The sequence below is a fragment of the Ictidomys tridecemlineatus genome, chromosome 2 (genome assembly GCF_052094955.1).
Source record: "Ictidomys tridecemlineatus isolate mIctTri1 chromosome 2, mIctTri1.hap1, whole genome shotgun sequence".
NCBI classification, from domain to species: Eukaryota; Metazoa; Chordata; class Mammalia; order Rodentia; family Sciuridae; genus Ictidomys; species Ictidomys tridecemlineatus.
In genome coordinates, this window is record NC_135478.1 from 231,697,743 (window position 1) to 231,722,202 (window position 24,460).

At 57.9% G+C, this 24,460-nt stretch overlaps 1 protein-coding gene across 4 annotated transcripts in view; it reads right to left on the bottom strand.

Moving 5' to 3' along the window:
* The window catches only part of Ptprn2 (protein tyrosine phosphatase receptor type N2), an 875,713-nt gene that overhangs the window by 826,884 nt on the left and 24,369 nt on the right, over positions 1-24,460 (bottom strand). Inside the window, exon 1 of one of the 4 annotated variants that reach the window (XM_078040937.1) lies at positions 14,718-14,835. The exons of the other annotated variants lie outside the window; for them this stretch is intronic. Coding sequence (XP_077897063.1) covers positions 14,718-14,820 — 103 coding nt within the window. The 5' untranslated portion in view covers positions 14,821-14,835. Of the gene's footprint in view, positions 1-14,717; positions 14,836-24,460 lie in introns of those variants that run through there. 4 annotated transcript variants of the gene reach the window in all.

Consider the following 24,460-nt stretch of genomic DNA (forward strand, 5'->3'; position numbering starts at 1 on the left):
TGTCCAGCTGAACACTCGGTCAGCCATGTCCGGGGACACCCAGAAGGAATCAGTCTATGAATAAAGAGGTGTCAGAGCTGAGGCAGCAGTTCCAGCTCCACCTCAGACTCCTTCCCTGACCACATCTCCTGGGGGCTCGGGGCTCGCCCAGGGGGCGGGGCTCGCCCAGGGGGCGGGGCTCGCCCAGGGGGCGGGGCTCGCCCAGGGGGCGGGGCTCGCCCAGGGGGCGGGGCTCGCCCAGGGGGCGGGGCTCGCCCAGGGGCGGGGCTCGCCCAGGGGGCGGGGCTCGCCCAGGGGGCGGGGCTCGCCCAGGGGGCGGGGCTCGCCCAGGGGCGGGGCTCGCCCAGGGGGCGGGGCTCGCCCAGGGGGCGGGGCTCGCCCAGGGGGCGGGGCTCGCCCAGGGGGCGGGGCTCGCGGGGCCCTCCGTGATGTAGCGCTCTCCAGTGCGCAGGGCTCTCTGGGGTTTGAGGTGCTGGGCTACTTTTGAGTCTTTGCTGTGCCTGAGTGGCTCAGGATGTCTGGAAAGAATCAGACTAACATGGAGCTGTCGGTTCTCTCCGGAGGGCTCTAGAACTTGGCTTCCCCAGGGGCCTCACGCTGTCCTCTCTCTCCCCAGAGGGACGGGAAATGTTTCCCGGGAGTAAAGGGACTTTCCCCATTCTGAGGTTCCAAGTAGAGAGGTGACTCACCTCAGAAAGGAGGAGAAGGTCACCCTCTGGTTCTCCGCGTCCGTGCGGGCCGCGCAGCAGCACTGTGAAACCCATGTGCTCTCTGATGTTCCCGACCTCGCGCACCACGGGACTAAGCCAGTTTCCCAGCCACTGCGACGGCCACGTGGCCGAGCACACGGGTTCTGCACAGGACGGGTGCCCTGGGAAGATTCCACCTAGTGAGTTTTCTGTGGCCACACGGCGTGACTCTGAGAGCCCCCAGGCCGTCCCATCTCCTCCCACAGAACAAAATGCCAAGCAAGGAAAGCACCCTGCAGTCCTTAAGTCCACCTTCACCTTCCAAAGGAATGACAGCATAGAGGCAGGAGGAGTCCCGCCTGGGAGGGAAGACGCCGCGTGGGACCGGGGAAAAGACCCCGGCAGCCCATGTCTCACAGAGGGGAGCGGTGGGAGGGTCTGGGAAAGGAGTGGGAAATCCACCTCCCATGAAACTCCTTTTCAGCCTTAAAATGTAAAGAGTCTAAAAACACTTCTCCTTGAAAAGCGCTACCAAGTGAACCGAGGTGGGTACTCCTACGACTCGAGGCGATTCGTGCTCTTCAGTCTTTCTTGGAGCCAGCGGATCCCCCCAGCAAGCACAGCAGGCTACGGGGGTGACGAGCCCATCCAGTAGCACCCACCTTCGTGAGCAGCTTCTCTCTCTGATGGGTGCGCGTGGGGAGACAGCGGCCCACGGGCAGGCAGGGTCTGCCTCAGGAAGCTGGCGCTCCTGTGCACTAGGTAGACCTGTCTCGGTTTAGACACGCATGCTAGTGCATGACTGCAAGACTAACAAGAAGTGAAGTCCGGGAACTGTCCCCCAAAGGGTCCCCAGAGACTATCTGAACCAGTCACAGGGGCCACATGATTTCCCCGGGACCACATGGTTGTTGAGTGGACAAGAATCATGACTCCACTTCCCAGACAATTCAGCAGTTTCTTTAGAGTGTTCAACAATGGAAAAGTACTGCCAAAATAACAAATCCAAAATCAGATTACAAACAACTCACCGAAACAACCTGAGGTTACGGCAGTGGACAGTCCACACAGAGTAGCTCCCTGTCCAGAGGGTGCAGGCTGAGGTGTCTCTCCATGATAGACCACTCTCGTAGCCAGCCCCTGTAAAGCCAACAGGGCATTTACAGTAGGGGCCTCGCGGGAGTCAGAGGCATCTGTGCACACAGCCGGAGCTTGGTACCCGGTACCGTGAATCAGCTGTGACTCTGGCAGGTCAGCAAGGTGCTCAGCCCAGGGGAGCCAGGCTGGAGGGGGCCCACCAGTAGGCCAGGAACTCTCCCGCTATCCCCTTTCCTTCTCTTCAGCCTGCTCACCAGCACCTGTCCCCCTGCTCCCAGCTGAATCCCACAGTTCCCTGTGCAGTGGATACAGAGACACACAGGCCTCCCGGGAGGGGAGTGGAGGATAAGGTAAGGAGCTGGGTTTGATCAGTCGATACCCACAGATGGAGACGGCCCAGAAAAGCCCAGAGGGTCACCAGGTGGCCCTGGTTCGTCCTCCTTTGCTGCTTCCTGGCCACCACAACAGAGCAGCGCTCCTCCAAGGCAGCCTCCTGTTGAGAAGCTTTGCTTACATTGCCCGCAGCGATGGAGCTGGCCACCATGGGCCCAGCCTCTGAAACTAGGAACCAAACACGCTTTTCCTCCTCTAAGCTGCTCTTACGGAGTATTTGGGTCACAGTGGCAAAAAGCTGACTGAGCACTGGAAGGAACCAGCCCTGCCTCCACCTTGACCTCAGACTTGGGCCTGCAGGCCTGGAGGACCCCGCGTGTGCGCGTGAGCAGTTCTGTGGGTGGGCTCTGTGACAGGGGGAGGTCCGCACACGGAGAGGGAATTAGGTCCAGAAGGAGGAGGAAGTGGGGCCGGAGCAGAAGGTGGTGAGGCGCTGAACACCTGTGCGCAGCCTGGGAGCAGGGAGGTGTGCCCAGGTGTGCAGGCCTCCACTCAGAAAGCCTCAAGTGGACCTCTGCGGCCTGGCCAAGGATCTGCTGTCTGCCACGGGGCCTCCTAAGACAGCCCTTGGCAGACTGTGCCTAACCGACCAGGGTCTAAAGTGACTGATTGATAGACCCACCGTGCCCCAGGAGCCCAGGCCTTCTCCAGGCAGGGACGGGCGCTGGAGTCTGAGGCACAGAACTTGCTTCCACGGAGGAACGGTCACTGCAGGAAAAGCCCAAAGTTTAGCTTCCACATCTGGGGACTTGGGCATCTGCCAGGAGAATCTCAGCCACCTCATGCAGAGCAGAAGGCTGGCATCCAGCCGAGGCTGCAGCTGGAGGCCAGAGCACCTGCCGGTGCCTCCCCTCCCCACCTCATTGCTCTCCTGGGAGAGACACTCACTGCAGGTCCTTCGGGATGGGACTGTTAATAGGTCCTGTTTTTAATTATCAGAGCAACACGGGATTTGCAGAGATCCTCTTGCACCTACTGATGATTGTCTCTGTTCCACAGGCCTCACTCCCAGGCGCCCCACCCCCTCCCTCCCTAACACACTGCTGACGTCTCTGCTGATCTCTGCACAGACCCCACTGGAGCGTCCCCTTCCCCACGTGCTCCAGCAACCAGGACGGCTCAGAAGACCTCCCTGGAACAGTGGCTCCAACACTGGCCCCACAGCTTCCGCCTAGTGAACTTCAGGAGGGAGTTTACATGATGGAGCGCCCAGTTTTCCTTTCTCCAAGACAGGAATCCTGTGGTTCCCACTCCACTGGCTCTTGGGAGCATCTGTGGCTCCACGCCTGGGAGCCAAGGAGACGGGCCGGGCATTCTGAAGGCGCTTGCTGCCACCCCAGGGCCTAACTGTGCCCTCTTGCCCCCGGGGCCGACCTGGCTTGCCCCGAGACAGCTCCTCACATCTAAGTGGGTGTGGTCCGAAGCCTGTGAAGAGAGTCATGAGGAAATCACTTAAAATAAGGCAACGGAGACTGTTTCCAGCCACTGAGAAAACGTTTTCACTGACACAATGCAAAGTGAAAGAAGTACGAGCAGATTGTGTGACACACACCACTGTGCAGGGACAGTGGCCTGCAGCCAAGGGCAAGCCCGAGGGAGCAGAGGACAGACACGGATGCCTTCGTCCTGCTCCTGGCCTGAGCTCCCACCGAGGTTCCCACAGTGGACAGCAAGGGGACGGCCGCAGAAGGAAGAAGACACACAGAGCCCAGCCTGGCTGGGAGCAGGAGCAGCAGCCAGCACAGAGGCCGCGCGGGGCCTCTGCCAACCCGTCCTCTCATGGAAACAGGAACACCGGACCCTGCCCTCCCCTCACGGCTGACCTCCCCACGATGTCCGCACCTCTCCTGCCAGGTCTGGTGAGTCTCTCTCCTTCATTTCCACCTGTAAGGGCTCCTTCCCATGCAGTATCTGCTAATGTCACCTCAACCTCATGGTTCAACTTGTTGTTTAGAATTCTTCCTGCAGTACTGCATTTTGAAGGCTGAGAAGCCATCATTTTGGAGCTGGTTTGAGAAATTACAAGTTTTACTCCTAATCTGTTTCTTCCAGCTTTGGAGACCAAGCTCAAAAGGCCACGCCAGCTTCCCGTTCCTCCAGCACCGTGGAGACGGCCAGAGGCCACACCCCACGTGCTGGAGACTGGGCTCTGCTTTCCAGGGAGCACCGGGCGGGCCCTGACCACTTGGTGACTGCTCCCTATTCAGCAAGCGACTCCCAAGCACCAGGCGAACATTCGTGTCCGGTCACGTCCTCCTAGCCCCTGCTCTCCCTCCTGGGCTGGTGCCATGTAGGGATCCACAGGGGGGACCGCAAACACGTGCCCAGCTGACCTCCTGTCAGGGTGTGATTGCAAGTTTCCAAGGAAAACTCTTATGTTTTATGTTGTGAGATTCTTGTAGCTTCCAGGTGCCTAGCAAGACTCAGACACGTAAATGTCACTAACAGACAGGTGTCTCTTTGATGCCCCGTGATGCTTGATGTAAAGCCTCCGGGATCTCAAAGAGTGAGGAAAAGCAGGTGCCCTGGGGGGCAGGCAGAAAGGCAGGGCCCAGGGCATGCTGAGAGCTACTTCCCAGCACCTCCCAACCCGGGCAACAAGCTGGGACTCTGTATGTGAGTCCCCCGTGACAGTGAGGGACTAACACCAGGTGGCTCACCCCAGCCCCACATCTGGTATGTGGCAGGCACAGGGCCTGAGCCAGACCTAGCCTTGCAACCTGCCAGAAGTGCTGGGGACCTGGGTTAACTCCACTCAAACACAAACAGGAAGGGCCACCTTCATCTCTCAGGGCTCACCAGGGAGCGCTAACAGTCCAGGTTCAAAACGTCTCCGGGCAAAAGCGTGCTCCTGAGGTTACCTATCATTGCCATGATTCAGAGGCCACCAAGGCACACCGGTAATGAACAAAACGTCTGGGAAGTCTTCTCCACATTTTACCTAAACATATGATTCTGAATTCAGATGAGCCTGGCAGTCTGGTAAAAGTTATTTTCAAAAGCACAGAGTATGACTGGGTATGATGGTGTAACACCTGTCATCCCAGCAACTCTGGAGGCTCAGGGAGGAGGATGGCAAGTTTGAGGCTAGCCTCGGCAACTTAGCAAGACCCTGTCTCAAAATTTAAAAAGGAGTTCAATCCCCAGTTTAAAAAAAAAATTATTAAGTGCTAGGACTATAGCTCAGTAGTACAGCACCCTGGGTTCAATTCCCCAGTACCTAAAAAAGAAAAGTAAAAGTATTAATTTGCTATTTATCATCTCCACATTTTAAGTGCCTTGAGCACAATCAATAATAATATCGGTGGTACGCATTTACTCAACATAGATTTACCTCCAAAACTTGGCTACTGGCCATTTACAGACCCATTCTGGCTGGGCTGTGGCACAGTGAGAGCCACCCGGTGTGTGCACTCTGGCCCTGCTGCACAGCTCTCCCAGGTCTGCAGTCCTGGCTGTGCCTGCCTGGCATCCAGGGTGCTGTTGTGAACTCCTGTCACTGAGGCTTGTCCTCCCCTAAAGGGCCTGGAATTCCCTTGGAGTTGCCCACATCTGCACGAGCTCCTGCAGCCTTCTTCGTTCTGGCTTCTGTTCTGAGTCACCAAGTGGATCCACGCTGACCTCTGACCACAGTCCATACCATTACGGAGTATTCACTGAGTTAGACAATTCTGTAAATTGTCTCATTTGATCCTCACAGTGGTCTGCAAGACAGGAATCTTCTTTTTCAGATGAGAAAAACAAGGCTCAAGAGGTGAGGGGATCTGAGACTCCGCAGCCGTGATGGGTAGTGCTGGATTCAAATCCAGCTCTGATCCTGAGGCCTGTAGTCTGTCTGTCTGTCTGTCTTTTTTTTTTTTTTTTTTTGGTACCAGGGATGAACTCAGGAGCACTTAAACATTGAGCCACATCCCAGCTCTATTCTGTATTTTATTTAGAGACAGGGTCTCACTGGTAGTGCCTCACTGCTGCTGAGGCTGGCTTGGAACTCAGGATCCTCCTGCCTCAGCCTCCTGAGCTGCTGGGATTGCAGGCATGCACCACTACACCCAGCTACGGCTTGTAGTCTTTCCATGCACCTAAGATCTCAGTTTGTCACATATTGATGATGAAATATTAGAAATTTATGTTTTATACAATAAATTGTGCTTGGGGGTTCTGTTTCTGGAGGGGGCTCCTCTTTTACTCCCCAGAGTGTGTCACTACAAACAGAAAGCCAGGTGGTCACACCGGATCCTGAGCCCAGCCCTGGGGCTCCCGGGGGCCGGTGAGAGCTGCTCCCGCCGCTGTCTCCTTGCCCTGCCCCTGAGACGGGGCACCCTGACCTGCACTGGGAGGAGCTCACGGAGAGGTAATGAAGGCCTTACTCAAACTATGGACACTTACTGGACTTCGTTGAAGTGTGACTCTTCTACTTTAAAACCCTGGTCCTGTTTAAGCCATTCACTTTTCAAACAAGAAAGCTGCAGCTCAACAACGGGAGGTGGCTGGCCTTCACGACGGTCAGCTCCTGGGACAGCCAGCACAGCCTGCCTCTACCTCTCCTCCAAGGGGAGCTGCTGGCCTAGCAAAAACAAAGGAAGGAAGGAAGGCCCTGCACCTGGCCCCTGAGTCGGTGCGCCTTGCCTTCACGCTGCCAGCCTGGTCTCACAAAGCCCCCTACGAGACCCATAAGCCTCACAGCTCAATGGTTCTGGATCTTAATTTCCTTCCTATGGTGACCAGGGGAAAGCAGTGCATGTGAAGAAAGAGCAGGACCACAGGTAACTGCAAGGGCCAAAGCGTGTTCAGCCACGACGGCGGCACACAGGAACGCACGAGAGCTGCCCGCGAGACGTGCAGACACAAACAGGGCCTCGGCACTGCATGTTTCCAAAAGCACATTGATTAACCACTGCAAGCTCACCAAGTGCCAGGAAATCTCCAATGCAAATATTCACAGCTCTGCGCAGGCCACTCGGAATGTCCTTGCCTGAGCTGGCTTGCACTGGAGGGAGGGGTGGACACCTGAGGAACAGACTCCAAATCCAGGGAAGACCGGGGCACACTCAGGGAGCTTTGGTGTGTGTCACCAGCCCTGCACTTCAGGAGTCTCACCTCCCAGCCAGTGGCTTCCTGTGCTCGGCTGGAAGACTACGAGTGCCCATGCTGGCAGGGCCGACTCCCTGGGACCCCATGAACCCCGCTCACTGCAGATGGCCGTCCTTCCCCAAGGCTGCATTCCGGAAAGTTGCAGACCAATGTTTGTGGCTGTGCTCCATGAAGGAGGGCTGTGAGGAGCCAGGGCAGGTGGCCAGGCCACTCCAGTTCTGCAGACCTCAGAGCTGCCCTCACTCCACACGTCCACCCAGGAGAATCAACCCGACAGCAAACACTGCTGCCCTGCGACACAGAGGCCCACGCAGCGTGCGAGCTTCCCAGGTCTCACGAGGCAGCGGCCCTCAGCAGCCCTGCACCGCCACCAAGAGAAGCCCACCTCTACACTTCCCCAGTCGACTCAGGGACCGTTTCTACCAGCTGGTGGCTTTGTTTGGGGGCTCAGAGTGGTTCCCCATCCCCCTTTATAAGGGTTCTTAAAGATGTTTTTGTCAGTGGTTGATGGATCTCCATTTTTTGTCTTTATTGTATGTGGTGCCAGGTGAGCGCTCCACCACTGAGCCACAGCCCCAGCCCCTAAAGTTTTTACTTAAATAAACTTAAACTGCTTTATCTTCCACCACTCTTGTAAAATTAAGTAGGAATAGCTCAACTCCCCAAATCCACACCAAGGGCGGGCGAGGGGCTGCACTGTGCAAGGCCAGGGCAGCGAGGGCCTCCTCGAGGGGCCGTCCGCTTCCTGCCCGTCTCCTCACGCCACTCAGAATGCCCCGAGGACCATCCCCAAAGACCTGCCCCACTGTGCTCAGGCCGCGACACTCCCTAACCCTAACCCTAACCCTAACCTGACCCGGCACAGGAGGCATGACCAAGGAGTGGGGACCATGTGGGAGGGATGGGGATGACATGGGGCAAAGACAAGGCCAGGACAGGGCACAGGGGAGGCAGTGGGGACAGGCACAGGCGTTCGGGAGCTGGTGCAGCAGGGCAGCAGGGACCAGGCGGGCAGGGAGCAACAGCAGAGCTGGCCCTTCCATGCCATGGCAGGCTACTGCTTTCCAGCTGCCACCAGCAGAGGCACAGAGACTCGCCCCCCTGAATGACGGAGACCGAGAATCCACGGTCATCCAGCCCCCATCAGCGTCCACCCCGTGCTCGACTGCTCCCAGACACTGTCAGAACACACCAGCCGGGGATGAAGTCTCTTGACCCTCAGACAAAGCCGGGTCGAGACGAGGAACAGAGTGGCACCTTGTGGATGCTGCCTAGCACAGGAAATGCACCTCAGGCCACTGCCCAGGAACAGCTTGGGTGGTGGGGCTCAACTAAGGCTGTGGCTCTGTCCCCACCCCAAACTAGGACAGCACCCCCCAGGGGGAAAGTGCCCAGAGACCTTCGCCAAGCCCCTCCCTGCCCGGCACCGACACTGCTGAGTGCCACACAGCTCAACAGAGATGGAGCACCTGAGCCAGGTGGGCTGGTGAGGACAGTGACCCCCGGGGTGAGGGGCAGGGTCCTGGGCTCGGGCACAGCGTGCGTGCCTGTCTCCATACGGCTTGGCAGACGAGGTTGCTGGTGAGACCGGGCAGGGCACCCGGGAGGTGAGCGCAGTTCCAAGGAAGAACGGAGCCTGCCTCGCACACCTGGCCATGTCCCTGTGCCCATGCTCTCCTCCCTCCTGTGGCCAAAACCCCGGCCCAGCCAGAGCTCTCCAGGCTGGACACAGGCAGGGTGCCGGCCCCCTCCCTGGCTCTCTCTGGAAGCCACAGCCCCTCCTGGCCCCTGGGGCAGGCAGGGTCCACGGGGACCTCAGCCCCTGCAGCCCTCTGCCTCATAGGCACCTTCCTGCACCCACCTCCCAGCTGGGGCTGGATCTTGTGTGCTAATAAAGGAGCCAGTTAGGAAATCCTTGAGCCTCTAGCCATCCGCTCTTCATCCGCGAGAGCACAGGTCACAGATTCCCGCTTGCCTGCAGCCTCCCCCAGAGGAGGATCACACGCATCCAGCATCCGGCCTGAAGTCACTTGCTTCCCAGCAGAGGCAGGTGCCGATTTCCAATTCCTGTTCACCACTCTCACTTGTTTGAGGAAAGCTGCACATTGTGCTTCTGCCCTGCTCTGCCCTCTCCACCTGCACGGTGCTCCCCGGGGCTCAGTCAGAGCCATCTGGACACATCACCAAGAGCTGTTCTTCTCCCTGCGGCCAGCCCATGAGAGCGGGGTGGCCACGGGAGACTCTGTGGCCTTGGTGAAATCCAGGAGCAGGGGCCAGCACATTCTCCAGCAGCTGGAACTGCTGACCCCTGCTTGCTTTGAGATTTTCAAATTCTGAATTACAGGATTTTCAAACTTGGGATGCAGTTTGACAGTAATTTCTTGCCAGTGCTAGAGGCCAAAACTGGGCACCAGCAACTGGCACACAGGCCAGGCGAACAGGCAGAGGAGCAGGGCTGTGAGGCTGGCTGGGAAACCAGGAACCCAGGGGGACCCGCCCCGGCCTGCACGGCCCGCTGAGCTGCCGCAGCTCTGGTCACCAGGAGCTCAGAGGCCACTCTCACCAAGACAGCCACATGCCTCTGTTGCTTGCCAACCAGAACATCAGCACCCCAGGCCTCTGCCAGGCCCTTGGCCGACAGCCGCTGGCTTCTGAGTGGCAGCCCATCAGGGGGCCTGTGGTGACAGCAGAACGCCATGCACTCAGCTCCTGGGAGGTATGGCACACCACTGAGGAGCAGACCCCTGGACACAGCTGTAGTGGCCAAGCCCACCACTCATCCTGCAGAAACCCAGAGCCTGTGGGCCAGCAGACCTCCAGGAAGCTCTACCAGGAGACCCATGTGGCCCTCGGCCCCCTGAGGGAGACATGCAGCTGACGTCCCACCTGCCAATGTCTGGACCCGGGTCCTGGGCAGCAGAATGGCAGTAGAGGAAGGTCTGGGTTTTAATCAGCTATTTCACTGATACAACTAAAGGATCTAATCAGAAAGCTTTAGGGAAGAAAAGTCTCCCTGGGGCTCACAGTTCCAGAGGGCTCAATCCACAGGCAGCTGGCTCCATTCCTCGGCGCTCGAGGTGAGGCAGGACATCACGGTGGAAGAGTGTGGCCAGGGACGCAGCTCACATGGAGATGGGGCAGCAGGGAGACAGACTCCACTGGTCAGCTACAAACACAGCCCATAGCCACGTCCCAGATGAGCCGTTTCCTCCAGGCTCACCCCACCTGCCTCCAGTCACCTCTCGGTTAATCCCACGGGGATTAATTCACTGATTAGGTGAAGGCTACACCCAGTCCTTTCTCCTCCAACCCTTCCTGCAGTCTCTCACGTGAGCTTTGGGGGGACACCACCTCTAAACCACAACAGTCTGGAACCGGCAGGCCCCGCCAGGGATCAAGGGTCCACCTTCCCCAGGCAAGGCCCTGGCATCGGCTCTGGGTGGTCACTGAGGCAGGGAGGGACTCCTGTGTCGTGAGACAGTGCTGGGATTGAGCACAACTGACGGGGAGTGGGGTGGGAGTCCCAGGCCCCCAGAGCTAGCTCCTCATTGGTTAAAAGACACTGAAGGACAGGCCTCAGGCACCCGTCACCCTGGTCAGGAGCCCTGGACGGACGGCAGCCACCCTCCCAGGTAACAGGTGGATTATTGCTCTTACACCGAAGGCCACTCGGAGGGACTGCCTCAACCACCTGGGACAGACGGCCTGCCCTCAATCCCTGCCCTTAGCGCCCACTGGCCCCTGCTGCCGGTCAAGTTCTCAGAAGCTGGACACTGGCAGACTACAGCAGGCCGTGCCTCACACCTCCCTCATCTCAAGCCCAGTGTCACTGGCCATGCCCACTGCAGACCCAGGACAGGAAGATGCAGGGTCAAACCCAGATGGGGTGGGGCCGACTGGGCAGGGCTGGACCAGCTGTCCACTCCACAGTGCACGCACACAGAAGAGCAGCCTGGAAAGTCACAGTAGTGTCCCCTGGGCCTCCAGGCTGCCCACTGGCCTCCAGGCTGCCCGCTGCTCTCTGCTGGCTGGCAGAGACCATCAGGGACAGCCGAGGCAGGCGGTCCTCACAGAGAGAGTGGGCTTCTCTCTGTGCAGGGGTTTTTACTTTCTGCTTTTCTTAATTGTGTGTTTAAAGGTGGTGAACTCCACATAACAGGTGGCGGGCTCCACATGACGAAAGACGTACTGTTACCAACAGCTCAGGGGCTTCCACCGTCCCTGGACCACCCACCTCCAGCATCCTCTTCCCAGCTGCAGCTCTGTCCCCAGGAAGCTCGCTCTCAGCTGCCCCAGGCTCCCCAGCCCATGCCCGCTCCCCTCTCCCTGGACTGACACAGGAGGAACTGCACGGCACTGGCCTTCTGAAGCTGACTGGCTTTTGGGAGCATCCCGTCCACTGTGGGGTGGCAGAGTTCTTTGTACCAGATGATGATAATCATCATTATTATTACTATTATTATTATTATTATTTAGCTGTAGATGGACAACCTTTACCTGGTGCCAGGTGTCAAACCCAGGGCCTCATGCATGCTAGGCAAGCGTTCTACAACTGAGCCATGACCCGGGGCCCTCTTCATACCAGCTTTTAAATAAAGTGCTAGTGTTGGCTTGGGGCAGGGAAGACCAGAGCTGGCAGTCTTCCAGGTCCACATGGGGACTCCAGGACGCTCAGGGAGGCAGTGGGGAGTGGGGCCAGCTCCTACTGCACGGCATCCTGCCTGGTGAAGCCTCAGAGCTGCACCTGAGCTCTGCTCCTGCCAGGGGGTGGGCACTAGGTGCTCTTGGGGACTAGGTGGGGCTCTGAGTATCAGCCTCGATAAACACGGAGATGAATCAAGTCCCCAGGAGCTGTGACTCTGGCAGAACCCCTGGGACACATTGCCACTCCCTCTCCAGTGCCCACCAAGCCACAGGACCAGATTCCCCACTGTGACCAACAGGGTGACCCGAGACCCTGCTTAGCAGGCTGGGGCTCTCCTGGAGCAGGTGGGAGGTAAAGACTGCTCAGGCTGCCCAGCCGGCGGGCAGGTGGTGGCCACCGGGCATCGTGCACGTTCTCCTTCTGCATCTCCAACAGAGACGCAGCCAGGAGGGAAAGAACAGGCGGCAACGTGGCAGGAAGAAGGCACATTTGATAAACGGCATCGCATGAATGGCTTGGGCTTCTTTTTTATGAAAGAAGAATCCTATTTTGGAACCAAATTGACGCAAGATATTCCAAAGAGAGTCAGGCGTGGGTGGTCTCCCACGTCTGCCGGTGGGAACAGGGAGATGCGGACGGTATTTATAACCCAGCCGATGGCAGGTGACGGGCTGCTGGCCGTGTCCTTCTCCAGGGCCTGGAGTCCTGACCCTGCAGACATTGGCTCCTGCAGTCCAGAGGCCCGGCCAGTCGCCTTGCTGGGCAGCAGCCAGCTCGGCTCAGGGCCTGTGCTGCGTGCCTGGAGAGGGCATGAACTGCGAGGTGGGCAGTCCTTCGAGTCCATGTCGTGAGGAAATGGCCACTGTGGTTCCACTCTGGAGAAGCAGAGACCCCGTGGACCTCCTCTGCACACCAGGGCCTCCCAGCTCAGTAGAGAAAAGATGTCATCAAGTGACAGAGTCCCGAAACAAAGACACAAGCACCCATCCACCTCCTCAGGTGCTCACCCGTGTCCCCGAGGGCTGCCACCACCTCCCAGGCCTTCGCCACCTCTGCCTCCTCCCCTCCCGTGTCTGACTTAAGAACAAGCAGAAGTGAAACCTTCTCTAGAGCCCGTCTGTGCCACACGGCTTCCTGGGGCCCCGAGGGGCAGTCCTGAGGCGCCCCCGCTCCTTGGCCTCACGGGGGCTCATGGCCCTGACTGACCTTGCCCAGCGCTGTGCCCTGGATGCCTCCCGCATACGTCGGGGAGGGGCTGCCACCTGTGGGTTTTAGGGGGACACAGACGCAGATCCATCGTAGGACTTTCTGATTTACTTCCAGAAGTGGTGTTGGAAAAGAACTGACTGCACACCCAGCTGGACCTCGATGGCCGCCCACTCAGGACAGCCCAGAGGCAGCCTGGACCAGAGGTAGACAGTGACAGGTACGGTGTGCCTCCTGGCAGGACAGACCCCAGCACACAGTGACGTCCCTGGGCTCCCACCGCTAGGCAGGACAGGCCCTGCCACATGGCCAACCCCACCCACTCGTCTGCCTGGCTGCACCTGGACACCTGCCTCTGGAGGGCCCAACAGGCAGGGCAGCCAGGAGGCCAAGGAGCCACTGCCCACACCTGCAGGGAGGCAGCAGGGCACACAGGGCCTCTCTCACTCCTCCTGCACCCCCAGGTGCTTTGGAGTCGAACCAGCGGCCCCAGCCCTGTCCCAGGCTGCACGTCATGCAGGCTGCCTCCCGTCACCACGAGGAACAGGGCAGGGGGCTGGCGTGGAGCACGGCAGACAGCACACAGCGTGAGCACCAGCACACCTCCACCTGGGCCCCGATGACCACTGGATTCCCACCCTGGACAGGCCACCATCCCTGAGTCCCCTCGGCTTCACCCAGCCACCTCAGCAGGCCCACCAGGCATCTCCACCTCAGGGGGTCCACCTGGCCCTCCCACCTCCTCCCCCTCTCTCCAAGCCCCCAGCTGGGAGCCTCCTCCCAGCCTCCCTGTTCAGCCTCTCTCCAGGTTCTCGCTGAGCGTCTCTGGCTGCCCATCTGCCTGCAGCCGGGGCTCCCCGAGAGCAGAGGCTCGCTGTGGACTCAGAGGAGGGCAGCAGGCCCACTGTGCCAGAGGCAGCCCAGCTCCACAGGCACCAGGTGGTCTCGGCCCACTGCTGTGGACTCAGAGGAGGGCAGCAGGCCCACTGTGCCAGAGGCGGCCCAGCTCCACAGGCACCAGGTGGCCTCGGCCCACTGCTGTGGACTCAGAGGAGGGCAGCAGGCCCACTGGCCAGAGGCGGCCCAGCTCCACAGGCCCCAGGTGGCCTCGGCCCACTGCTGTGGACTCAGAGGAGGGCAGCAGGCCCACTGTGCCAGAGGCGGCCCAGCTCCACAGGCACCAGGTGGCCTCGGCCTGGGAGCCACCGACCCAGGCCCACCCCAGGCCGTCTGCACCGTACCCCTCTGTGGACCAGGTTCTAGGACAGACGCTGCATGTGGACCACGAGGCAGGCGCTGTGTCTAGGAAGAGCAGTGAGGGCAGCGGCGTCTAACTGGGATCCAGGAGGTGTGGGGTCACTGGGAAGAGGGGGAACATTAAAAAGGGCAGAGGGTAGGCTGGGTTGAGGCTCAGTGCTAGAGCGCCTGCCTCACAGGTATGAGGCACTGGGTTCCACCCTCAGCACCACGTAAACAGAAATAAGAGGACTGTGACCACCCACAACTAAGAAAAAATTAAACAACAAAAAAGGCGGAAGGCTGCGTGAGGCTGGGTGGGCCGTGGCCTGCACCAGGGTGGGGCACCTGGGCATCACCTGGCCTTCCGCCTCTGACAGGAGGGGAGTGGGCTTCTCCCACCCTCGGTCTCACACGGTGCACACATCTGGAAAACAGCTTCGGGGTCCTGTGAAGGCCCATCTTAGGCCCGACATGGCTGGGTCCCCAGGAACCCAGGTATGTACTCTTCTCCATGTGACTGTGTCTTGGAGAGGCGAATGCTCGGGTAGTGGGCTGAGTGGAGCACTGCCCCCACCACGAGGGGACATGAAGGCCCGATGGAGAGGCTGCCTAAGTCTCCACCTCCAGGCCCTCCTTGGGCTGGGACTTCTGCTCCTCTGGACCTGGGCCCAGACTGTTGGCCGCTGGACCACGGGAGGCCTTGGGATTTCAGCCTCTGCTGTACATATGGTGCCAGCCTCTACCCTTTACGTCAGCTCCCACTGTTCCTCTCCAGACACTAAGGACCAGCACTGGCCTGTCCACATCTGTAAACGTCCCTGTTTGGCCATGCAGAGTCGCCGTCACTCCATATCAGAAAGACGATTTTCAACACATTGGGTTTGTGTGTAAGTGGCACGAAGGGACTGAGCCATGCCCAGGGATGGCATCTCGGCACAGCTGCACAAGGGGCAAGGTCGCAGCAGGGTCTCTGCACGTCCTCCTGACATTTATCTTTTCTCTGCAGGAGGAACACGAAGGTCCCCTGGCTGGCTCTCCGGAAACTCTCCACCAGCTGCTCCTCATGGGCCTGTGTGTGTAGAAGGTGAGAAGTTACTCTCCCTGGAGCCTGCTGCTCCTTCTCACGCTCCCCACACCCGGTACCGATTCCATTCTCCTCTTTGAGATCAGCACTGTGTTTTCCACACGTGAGTGAGAACTCAGGCACACGTCTCTCTGTGCTGGGCTTATTCCACCCCAGGCAGGTCCTCCAGGTCCATCAATGTTGCTGCGAATGGACGACAGCGCCTCGTTCCTTTGTTGTTGTTGAATAATATTCCACTGAGTATGCATACCGCATTTCCTTCACCATCTCAGGTGATGCTGTATCTTGGCTGTTGTGCAGAGCACAGCCACAAGCACACAATGCAGGTGTCTTCCACTTCTGATCTCCTTCCTGCGGGTCCCAGGCAGTTCCTCTGGGCTTCTGAGGAGGTTCTGCCTGATCCTAGGAAGCCACACGACTGTCCTCCCCACCAGCTGAGTCTGCCTTCTCCACCCCATCAGCCCCAACAGCGTTTACATCCCGTCATGTGTACAACAGTGTCCTAACGGGGCAGGACCCTTCCTGCTGTGGTCTTGATTAGTGTTTGATGACCACTGAATACCCTCTAAAGGAACGTCGTTCAGGACCTGGCCCATTAATCAACAAGGTCGTTGGAACTGTTAGTGCTTCATTGTACCCTGGAGACTGAGCCCTGGTCAGAGGAACAGTCTTTCCCCCGTTCTGTGACTGGGTCTCACTCAAGTGCCCCCTTGGCAGGGTGGACTCAAGTTTGATGTCTCCAGCCCGCGCCCCTCCTGGCTTCATGAAAGAAGGTTCGAATGGTGAGACCAGACTCTCATCACCTTTAAAACCAGCTCCAGGACGGCTCCTCCCAGCTCCAGCCTCAAGAGACCCAACGTGGTAGTGAGGTTTACTGAAGAGGCGAGAGAGAGAGAGAGAGAGAGAGAGAGAGAGAGAGAGAAAACACGCCAGGGAGTGGGGAGTGGCCTTTTATTGGGGAACAGAATATTCTGGGGAAAATCCCATCCAATGAAGGTTAGGGGGGGCAGCATCCCCAGGTCGGGGACGACGAATGGGTCTTCGGGGCAGTGGCCAGACAGGCCTCTGCAGGGACAAGCCCTGGACCTGGAGAAGGGTGGGGAAAGCGCTGACACAGCCTTGTCCAAGCCTCTCGCCCAGCCAGGGAGGTGACCAGATCACGGGCGAGGACGGCCTCCCACAGGTGTCACCCCATCTGCCAAGTTCTGCTTTAGCTGCCGATACTTCGGGGTCATGTCCAGACAACCTGGTGTTTTCTGCTGGCAGTTTCATTGGGGTCTTAAGTGGTGTACGTCTTCGATCCGTTTGGAGTGGATTTCTGCAGACAGCGAGAGGCAGGGGTCATTTCTTTCTTCTGCTTACGGGCATCTGGTTTTCCCAGCGTCAGGGATGGAAGGGACTTTTCCTTTCTCCAGTGTATGTTCTTGCTGCCTTTGTAAAAGAAAAAAAGAAAAAAGAAAAAAAGAAAAAATCAGCTGGTTGTAGATGCGCAGATTTGCTTCCAGATTCTCTCTTGTTCCGTTGGTCTCTGCCGGTTTTGTTTTGTTTTGGGGGGTGGATGGTACCAGGGATCGAACTCGGGGGCACTCGATCACTGAGCACATCCCCAGTCCTGTTTTGTATTTTATTTAGAGACAGGGTCTCACTGAGTTGCTTAACGCCTCTCTTTGGCTGAGCCCGACTTTGAACTTGCAATCCTCCTGCCTCAACCCCCCGAGCACCTGGGATGACAGGCGTGCACCACTGCACCCGGCTCTGGGACTGTTTCTATGCCAACATCTGCAGTCTGGGCTGCTGTCACTTTGTGAAATGTCTCGCGACCTGGTGCTCAGTACTTTGTTCAGTATTGCTTTGGCCATCTGGGGTCTCCTCTGCTCCCACGTGAGCTCCAGGAGTATGCTCCGATTTTCACGAAGATGGCCATGGGCATTCTGTAGGTCCCATCAAGCCTGCTAGCTTGGGGTGGGGGCATTTTAACAATAACCCCTACACACAGGAGCCTCGTCCATTTCTGCCATCAATGTCCTGCAGTCTTCACGGAACATCATTTAATTCCTTGGTCAACTTTATTCTTGGGAAATTTTTTGCAGCTTTTGTGAATGAATTATTTTCTTGATTTCTTTCTCAGCGTCTCCATTGTTGGTGCAGGGAAGAGCTGCTGCTTCACGTGGCGTTGAGCCCTGCCGTCTCACCGACTTCATGTCAGTGAAGCCATCTCTGCCAGGACCCACCTCCTCCTCTCCTACTTGGATGCCTCTGGGTCCCTCTTTGTTTATTTTCCTTGTCTCTGTCTGGATCTTCAGGGAGATCATCCGGCTGTGCCTGCCCGTCTGACTGGGCACACGCCCCTTAGGCCACACATGATGGTTTAGGTTGTTCTTTTAATCGCAAATGATGCCGAACCTTGTCAAAAGCCCCTTGTGCGTCTGCTGAGCTGTGTTTTGCGGTCACTTGGCATGGCTGGTGCGGAGCGGTCCCGGGGATGACACAAGTGTGTGTGTGGTCACTGTTCTGTGCTGCTGGACTGGTGTGCTGGGGTTTTGTGGAGTGTGCGTGTGTGGTCACTGTTCTGTGCTGCTGGACTGGTGTGCTGGGGTTTTGTGGAGTGTGCGTGTGTGGTCACTGTTCCGTGCTGCTGGACTGGTGTGCTGGGGTTTTGTGGAGTGTGTGTGGTCACTGTTCCGTGCTGCTGGACTGGTGTGCTGGTGTTTTGTGGAGTGTGTGTGTGGTCACTGTTCCGTGCTGCTGGACTGGTGTGCTGGGGTTTTGTGGAGTGTGTGTGTGGTCACTGTTCCGTGCTGCTGGACTGGTGTGCTGGGGTTTTGTAGAGTGTGTGTCTGGTCACTGTTCCGTGCTGCTGGACTGGTGTGCTGGGGTTTTGTGGAGTGTGTGTCTGGTCACTGTTCCGTGCTGCTGGACTGGTGTGCTGGGGTTTTGTGGAGTGTGTGTGTGGTCACTGTTCCGTGCTGCTGGACTGGTGTGCTGGGGTTTTGTGGAGTGTGTGTGTGGTCACTGTTCCGTGCTGCTGGACTGGTGTGCTGGGGTTTTGTGGAGTGTGTGTGTGGTCACTGTTCCGTGCTGCTGGACTGGTGTGCTGGGGTTTTGTGGAGTGTGTGTGTGGTCACTGTTCCGTGCTGCTGGACTGGTGTGCTGGTGTTTTGTGGAGTGTGTGTGTGGTCACTGTTCCGTGCTGCTGGACTGGTGTGCTGGGGTTTTGTGGAGTGTGTGTGTGGTCACTGTTCCGTGCTGCTGGACTGGTGTGCTGGTGTTTTGTGGAGTGTGTGTGTGGTCACTGTTCCGTGCTGCTGGACTGGTGTGCTGGGGTTTTGTGGAGTGTGTGTGTGGTCACTGTTCCGTGCTGCTGGACTGGTGTGCTGGGGTTTTGTGGAGTGTGTGTGTGGTCACTGTTCCGTGCTGCTGGACTGGTGTGCTGGGGTTTTGTGGAGTGTGTGTGTGGTCACTGTTCCGTGCTGCTGGACTGGTGTGCTGGGGTTTTGTGGAGTGTGTGTGTGGTCACTGTTCCGTGCTGCTGGACTGGTGTGCTGGGGTTTTGTGGAGTGTGTGTGTGTGGTCACTGTTCCGTGCTGCTGGACTGGTGTGCTGGGGTTTTGTGGAGTGTGCGTGTGTGGTCACTGTTCCGTGCTGCTGGACTGGTGTGCTGGGGTTTTGTGGAGTGTGTGTGTGGTCACTGTTCCGTGCTGCTGGACTGGTGTGCTGGGGTTTTGTGGAGTGTGTGTGTGGTCACTGTTCCGTGCTGCTGGACTGGTGTGCTGGGGTTTTGTGGAGTGTGTGTGTGGTCACTGTTCCGTGCTGCTGGACTGGTGTGCTGGTGTTTTGTGGAGTGTGTGTGTGGTCACTGTTCCGTGCTGCTGGACTGGTGTGCTGGTGTTTTGTGGAGTGTGTGTGTGGTCACTGTTCCGTGCTGCTGGACTGGTGTGCTGGGGTTTTGTGGAGTGTGTGTGTGGTCACTGTTCCGTGCTGCTGGACTGGTGTGCTGGTGTTTTGTGGAGTGTGTGTGTGGTCACTGTTCCGTGCTGCTGGACTGGTGTGCTGGGGTTTTGTGGAGTGTGTGTGTGGTCACTGTTCCGTGCTGCTGGACTGGTGTGCTGGGGTTTTGTGGAGTGTGTGTGTGGTCACTGTTCCGTGCTGCTGGACTGGTGTGCTGGGGTTTTGTGGAGTGTGTGTGTGGTCACTGTTCCGTGCTGCTGGACTGGTGTGCTGGGGTTTTGTGGAGTGTGTGTGTGGTCACTGTTCCGTGCTGCTGGACTGGTGTGCTGGGGTTTTGTGGAGTGTGTGTGTGGTCACTGTTCCGTGCTGCTGGACTGGTGTGCTGGGGTTTTGTGGAGTGTGTGTGTGGTCACTGTTCCGTGCTGCTGGACTGGTGTGCTGGGGTTTTGTGGAGTGTGTGTGTGGTCACTGTTCCGTGCTGCTGGACTGGTGTGCTGGTGTTTTGTGGAGTGTGTGTGTGGTCACTGTTCCGTGCTGCTGGACTGGTGTGCTGGGGTTTTGTGGAGTGTGTGTGTGGTCACTGTTCCGTGCTGCTGGACTGGTGTGCTGGGGTTTTGTGGAGTGTGTGTGTGGTCACTGTTCCGTGCTGCTGGACTGGTGTGCTGGGGTTTTGTGGAGTGTGTGTGTGTGGTCACTGTTCCGTACTGCTGGACTGGTGTGCTGGGGTTTTGTGGAGTGTGCGTGTGTGGTCACTGTTCCGTGCTGCTGGACTGGTGTGCTGGGGTTTTGTGGAGTGTGTGTGTGGTCACTGTTCCGTGCTGCTGGACTGGTGTGCTGGGGTTTTGTGGAGTGTGTGTGTGGTCACTGTTCCGTGCTGCTGGACTGGTGTGCTGGGGTTTTGTGGAGTGTGTGTGTGGTCACTGTTCCGTGCTGCTGGACTGGTGTGCTGGGGTTTTGTGGAGTGTGTGTGTGGTCACTGTTCCGTGCTGCTGGACTGGTGTGCTGGGGTTCTGTGGAGTGTGTGTGTGGTCACTGTTCTGTGCTGCTGGACTGGTGTGCTGGTGTTCTGTGGAGTGTGTGTGTGGTCACTGTTCAGTGCTGCTGGACTGGTGTGCTGGTGTTTTGTGGAGTGTGTGTGTGGTCACTGTTCCGTGCTGCTGGACTGGTGTGCTGGGGTTTTGTGGAGTGTGTGTGTGGTCACTGTTCCGTGCTGCTGGACTGGTGTGCTGGGGTTTTGTGGAGTGTGTGTGTGGTCACTGTTCCGTGCTGCTGGACTGGTGTGCTGGGGTTTTGTGGAGTGTGTGTGTGGTCACTGTTCCGTGCTGCTGGACTGGTGTGCTGGTGTTCTGTGGAGTGTGTGTGTGGTCACTGTTCCGTGCTGCTGGACTGGTGTGCTGGTGTTTTGTGGAGTGTGTGTGTGGTCACTGTTCCGTGCTGCTGGACTGGTGTGCTGGTGTTTTGTGGAGTGTGTGTGTGGTCACTGTTCTGTGCTGCTGGACTGGTGTGCTGGTGTTCTGTGGAGTGTGTGTGTGGTCACTGTTCCGTGCTGCTGGACTGGTGTGCTGGTGTTTTGTGGAGTGTGTGTGTGGTCACTGTTCCGTGCTGCTGGACTGGTGTGCTGGGGTTTTGTGGAGTGTGTGTGTGGTCACTGTTCCGTGCTGCTGGACTGGTGTGCTGGGGTTTTGTGGAGTGTGTGTGTGGTCACTGTTCCGTGCTGCTGGACTGGTGTGCTGGGGTTTTGTGGAGTGTGTGTGTGGTCACTGTTCCGTGCTGCTGGACTGGTGTGCTGGGGTTTTGTGGAGTGTGTGTGTGGTCACTGTTCCGTGCTGCTGGACTGGTGTGCTGGTGTTTTGTGGAGTGTGTGTGTGGTCACTGTTCCGTGCTGCTGGACTGGTGTGCTGGGGTTTTGTGGAGTGTGTGTGTGGTCACTGTTCCGTGCTGCTGGACTGGTGTGCTGGGGTTTTGTGGAGTGTGTGTGTGGTCACTGTTCCGTGCTGCTGGACTGGTGTGCTGGGGTTTTGTGGAGTGTGTGTGTGTGGTCACTGTTCCGTGCTGCTGGACTGGTGTGCTGGGGTTTTGTGGAGTGTGCGTGTGTGGTCACTGTTCCGTGCTGCTGGACTGGTGTGCTGGGGTTTTGTGGAGTGTGTGTGTGGTCACTGTTCCGTGCTGCTGGACTGGTGTGCTGGGGTTTTGTGGAGTGTGTGTGTGGTCACTGTTCCGTGCTGCTGGACTGGTGTGCTGGGGTTTTGTGGAGTGTGTGTGTGGTCACTGTTCCGTGCTGCTGGACTGGTGTGCTGGGGTTTTGTGGAGTGTGTGTGTGGTCACTGTTCCGTGCTGCTGGACTGGTGTGCTGGGGTTCTGTGGAGTGTGTGTGTGGTCACTGTTCTGTGCTGCTGGACTGGTGTGCTGGTGTTCTGTGGAGTGTGTGTGTGGTCACTGTTCAGTGCTGCTGGACTGGTGTGCTGGTGTTTTGTGGAGTGTGTGTGTGGTCACTGTTCCGTGCTGCTGGACTGGTGTGCTGGGGTTTTGTGGAGTGTGTGTGTGGTCACTGTTCCGTGCTGCTGGACTGGTGTGCTGGGGTTTTGTGGAGTGTGTGTGTGGTCACTGTTCCGTGCTGCTGGACTGGTGTGCTGGGGTTTTGTGGAGTGTGTGTGTGGTCACTGTTCCGTGCTGCTGGACTGGTGTGCTGGTGTTCTGTGGAGTGTGTGTGTGGTCACTGTTCCGTGCTGCTGGACTGGTGTGCTGGTGTTTTGTGGAGTGTGTGTGTGGTCACTGTTCCGTGCTGCTGGACTGGTGTGCTGGGGTTTTGTGGAGTGTGTGTCTGGTCACTGTTCCGTGCTGCTGGACTGGTGTGCTGGGGTTTTGTGGAGTGTGTGTCTGGTCACTGTTCCGTGCTGCTGGACTGGTGTGCTGGTGTTTTGTGGAGTGTGTGTGTGGTCACTGTTCCGTGCTGCTGGACTGGTGTGCTGGTGTTTTGTGGAGTGTGTGTGTGGTCACTGTTCCGTGCTGCTGGACTGGTGTGCTGGTGTTTTGTGGAGTGTGTGTGTGGTCACTGTTCCGTGCTGCTGGACTGGTGTGCTGGGGTTTTGTGGAGTGTGTGTGTGGTCACTGTTCCGTGCTGCTGGACTGGTGTGCTGGGGTTTTGTGGAGTGTGTGTGTGGTCACTGTTCCTGTGCTGCTGGACTGGTGTGCTGGGGTTTTGTGGAGTGTGTGTGTGGTCACTGTTCCGTGCTGCTGGACTGGTGTGCTGGGGTTTTGTGGATGTGTGTGTGGTCACTGTTCCGTGCTGCTGGACTGGTGTGCTGGGGTTTTGTGGAGTGTGTGTGTGGTCACTGTTCTGTGCTGCTGGACTGGTGTGCTGGGGTTTTGTGGAGTGTGTGTGTGGTCACTGTTCCGTGCTGCTGGATTGGTGTGCTGGGGTTTTGTGGAGTGTGTGTGTGGTCACTGTTCCGTGCTGCTGGACTGGTGTGCTGGGGTTTTGTGGAGTGTGTGTGTGGTCACTGTTCCGTGCTGCTGGACTGGTGTGCTGGGGTTTTGTGGAGTGTGTGTGTGGTCACTGTTCCGTGCTGCTGGACTGGTGTGCTGGGGTTTTGTGGAGTGTGCGTGTGTGGTCACTGTTCCGTGCTGCTGGACTGGTGTGCTGGGGTTTTGTGGAGTGTGTGTGTGGTCACTGTTCCGTGCTGCTGGACTGGTGTGCTGGGGTTTTGTGGAGTGTGTGTGTGGTCACTGTTCCGTGCTGCTGGACTGGTGTGCTGGGGTTTTGTGGAGTGTGTGTGTGGTCACTGTTCCGTGCTGCTGGACTGGTGTGCTGGGGTTTTGTGGAGTGTGTGTGTGGTCACTGTTCCGTGCTGCTGGACTGGTGTGCTGGGTTTTGTGGAGTGTGTGTGTGGTCACTGTTCCGTGCTGCTGGACTGGTGTGCTGGGGTTTTGTGGAGTGTGCGTGTGTGGTCACTGTTCCGTGCTGCTGGACTGGTGTGCTGGGGTTTTGTGGAGTGTGTGTGTGGTCACTGTTCCGTGCTGCTGGACTGGTGTGCTGGGGTTTTGTGGAGTGTGTGTCTGGTCACTGTTCCGTGCTGCTGGACTGGTGTGCTGGGGTTTTGTGGAGTGTGTGTGTGGTCACTGTTCCGTGCTGCTGGACTGGTGTGCTGGGGTTTTGTGGAGTGTGTGTGTGGTCACTGTTCCGTGCTGCTGGACTGGTGTGCTGGGGTTTTGTGGAGTGTGCGTGTGTGGTCACTGTTCCGTGCTGCTGGACTGGTGTGCTGGGGTTTTGTGGAGTGTGCGTGTGTGGTCACTGTTCCGTGCTGCTGGACTGGTGTGCTGGGGTTTTGTGGAGTGTGTGTGTGGTCACTGTTCCGTGCTGCTGGACTGGTGTGCTGGGGTTTTGTGGAGTGTGTGTGTGGTCACTGTTCCGTGCTGCTGGACTGGTGTGCTGGGGTTTTGTGGAGTGTGTGTGTGGTCACTGTTCCGTGCTGCTGGACTGGTGTGCTGGGGTTTTGTGGAGTGTGTGTGTGGTCACTGTTCCTGTGCTGCTGGACTGGTGTGCTGGGGTTTTGTGGAGTGTGTGTGTGGTCACTGTTCCGTGCTGCTGGACTGGTGTGCTGGGGTTTTGTGGAGTGTGTGTGTGGTCACTGTTCCGTGCTGCTGGACTGGTGTGCTGGGGTTTTGTGGAGTGTGTGTGTGGTCACTGTTCCGTGCTGCTGGACTGGTGTGCTGGGTTTTGTGGAGTGTGCGTGTGTGGTCACTGTTCCGTGCTGCTGGACTGGTGTGCTGGGGTTTTGTGGAGTGTGTGTGTGGTCACTGTTCCGTGCTGCTGGACTGGTGTGCTGGGGTTTTGTGGAGTGTGTGTGTGGTCACTGTTCCGTGCTGCTGGACTGGTGTGCTGGGGTTTTGTGGAGTGTGTGTGTGGTCACTGTTCCGTGCTGCTGGACTGGTGTGCTGGGGTTTTGTGGAGTGTGTGTGTGGTCACTGTTCCGTGCTGCTGGACTGGTGTGCTGGGGTTTTGTGGAGTGTGTTGTGTGGTCACTGTTCCGTGCTGCTGGACTGGTGTGCTGGGGTTTTGTGGAGTGT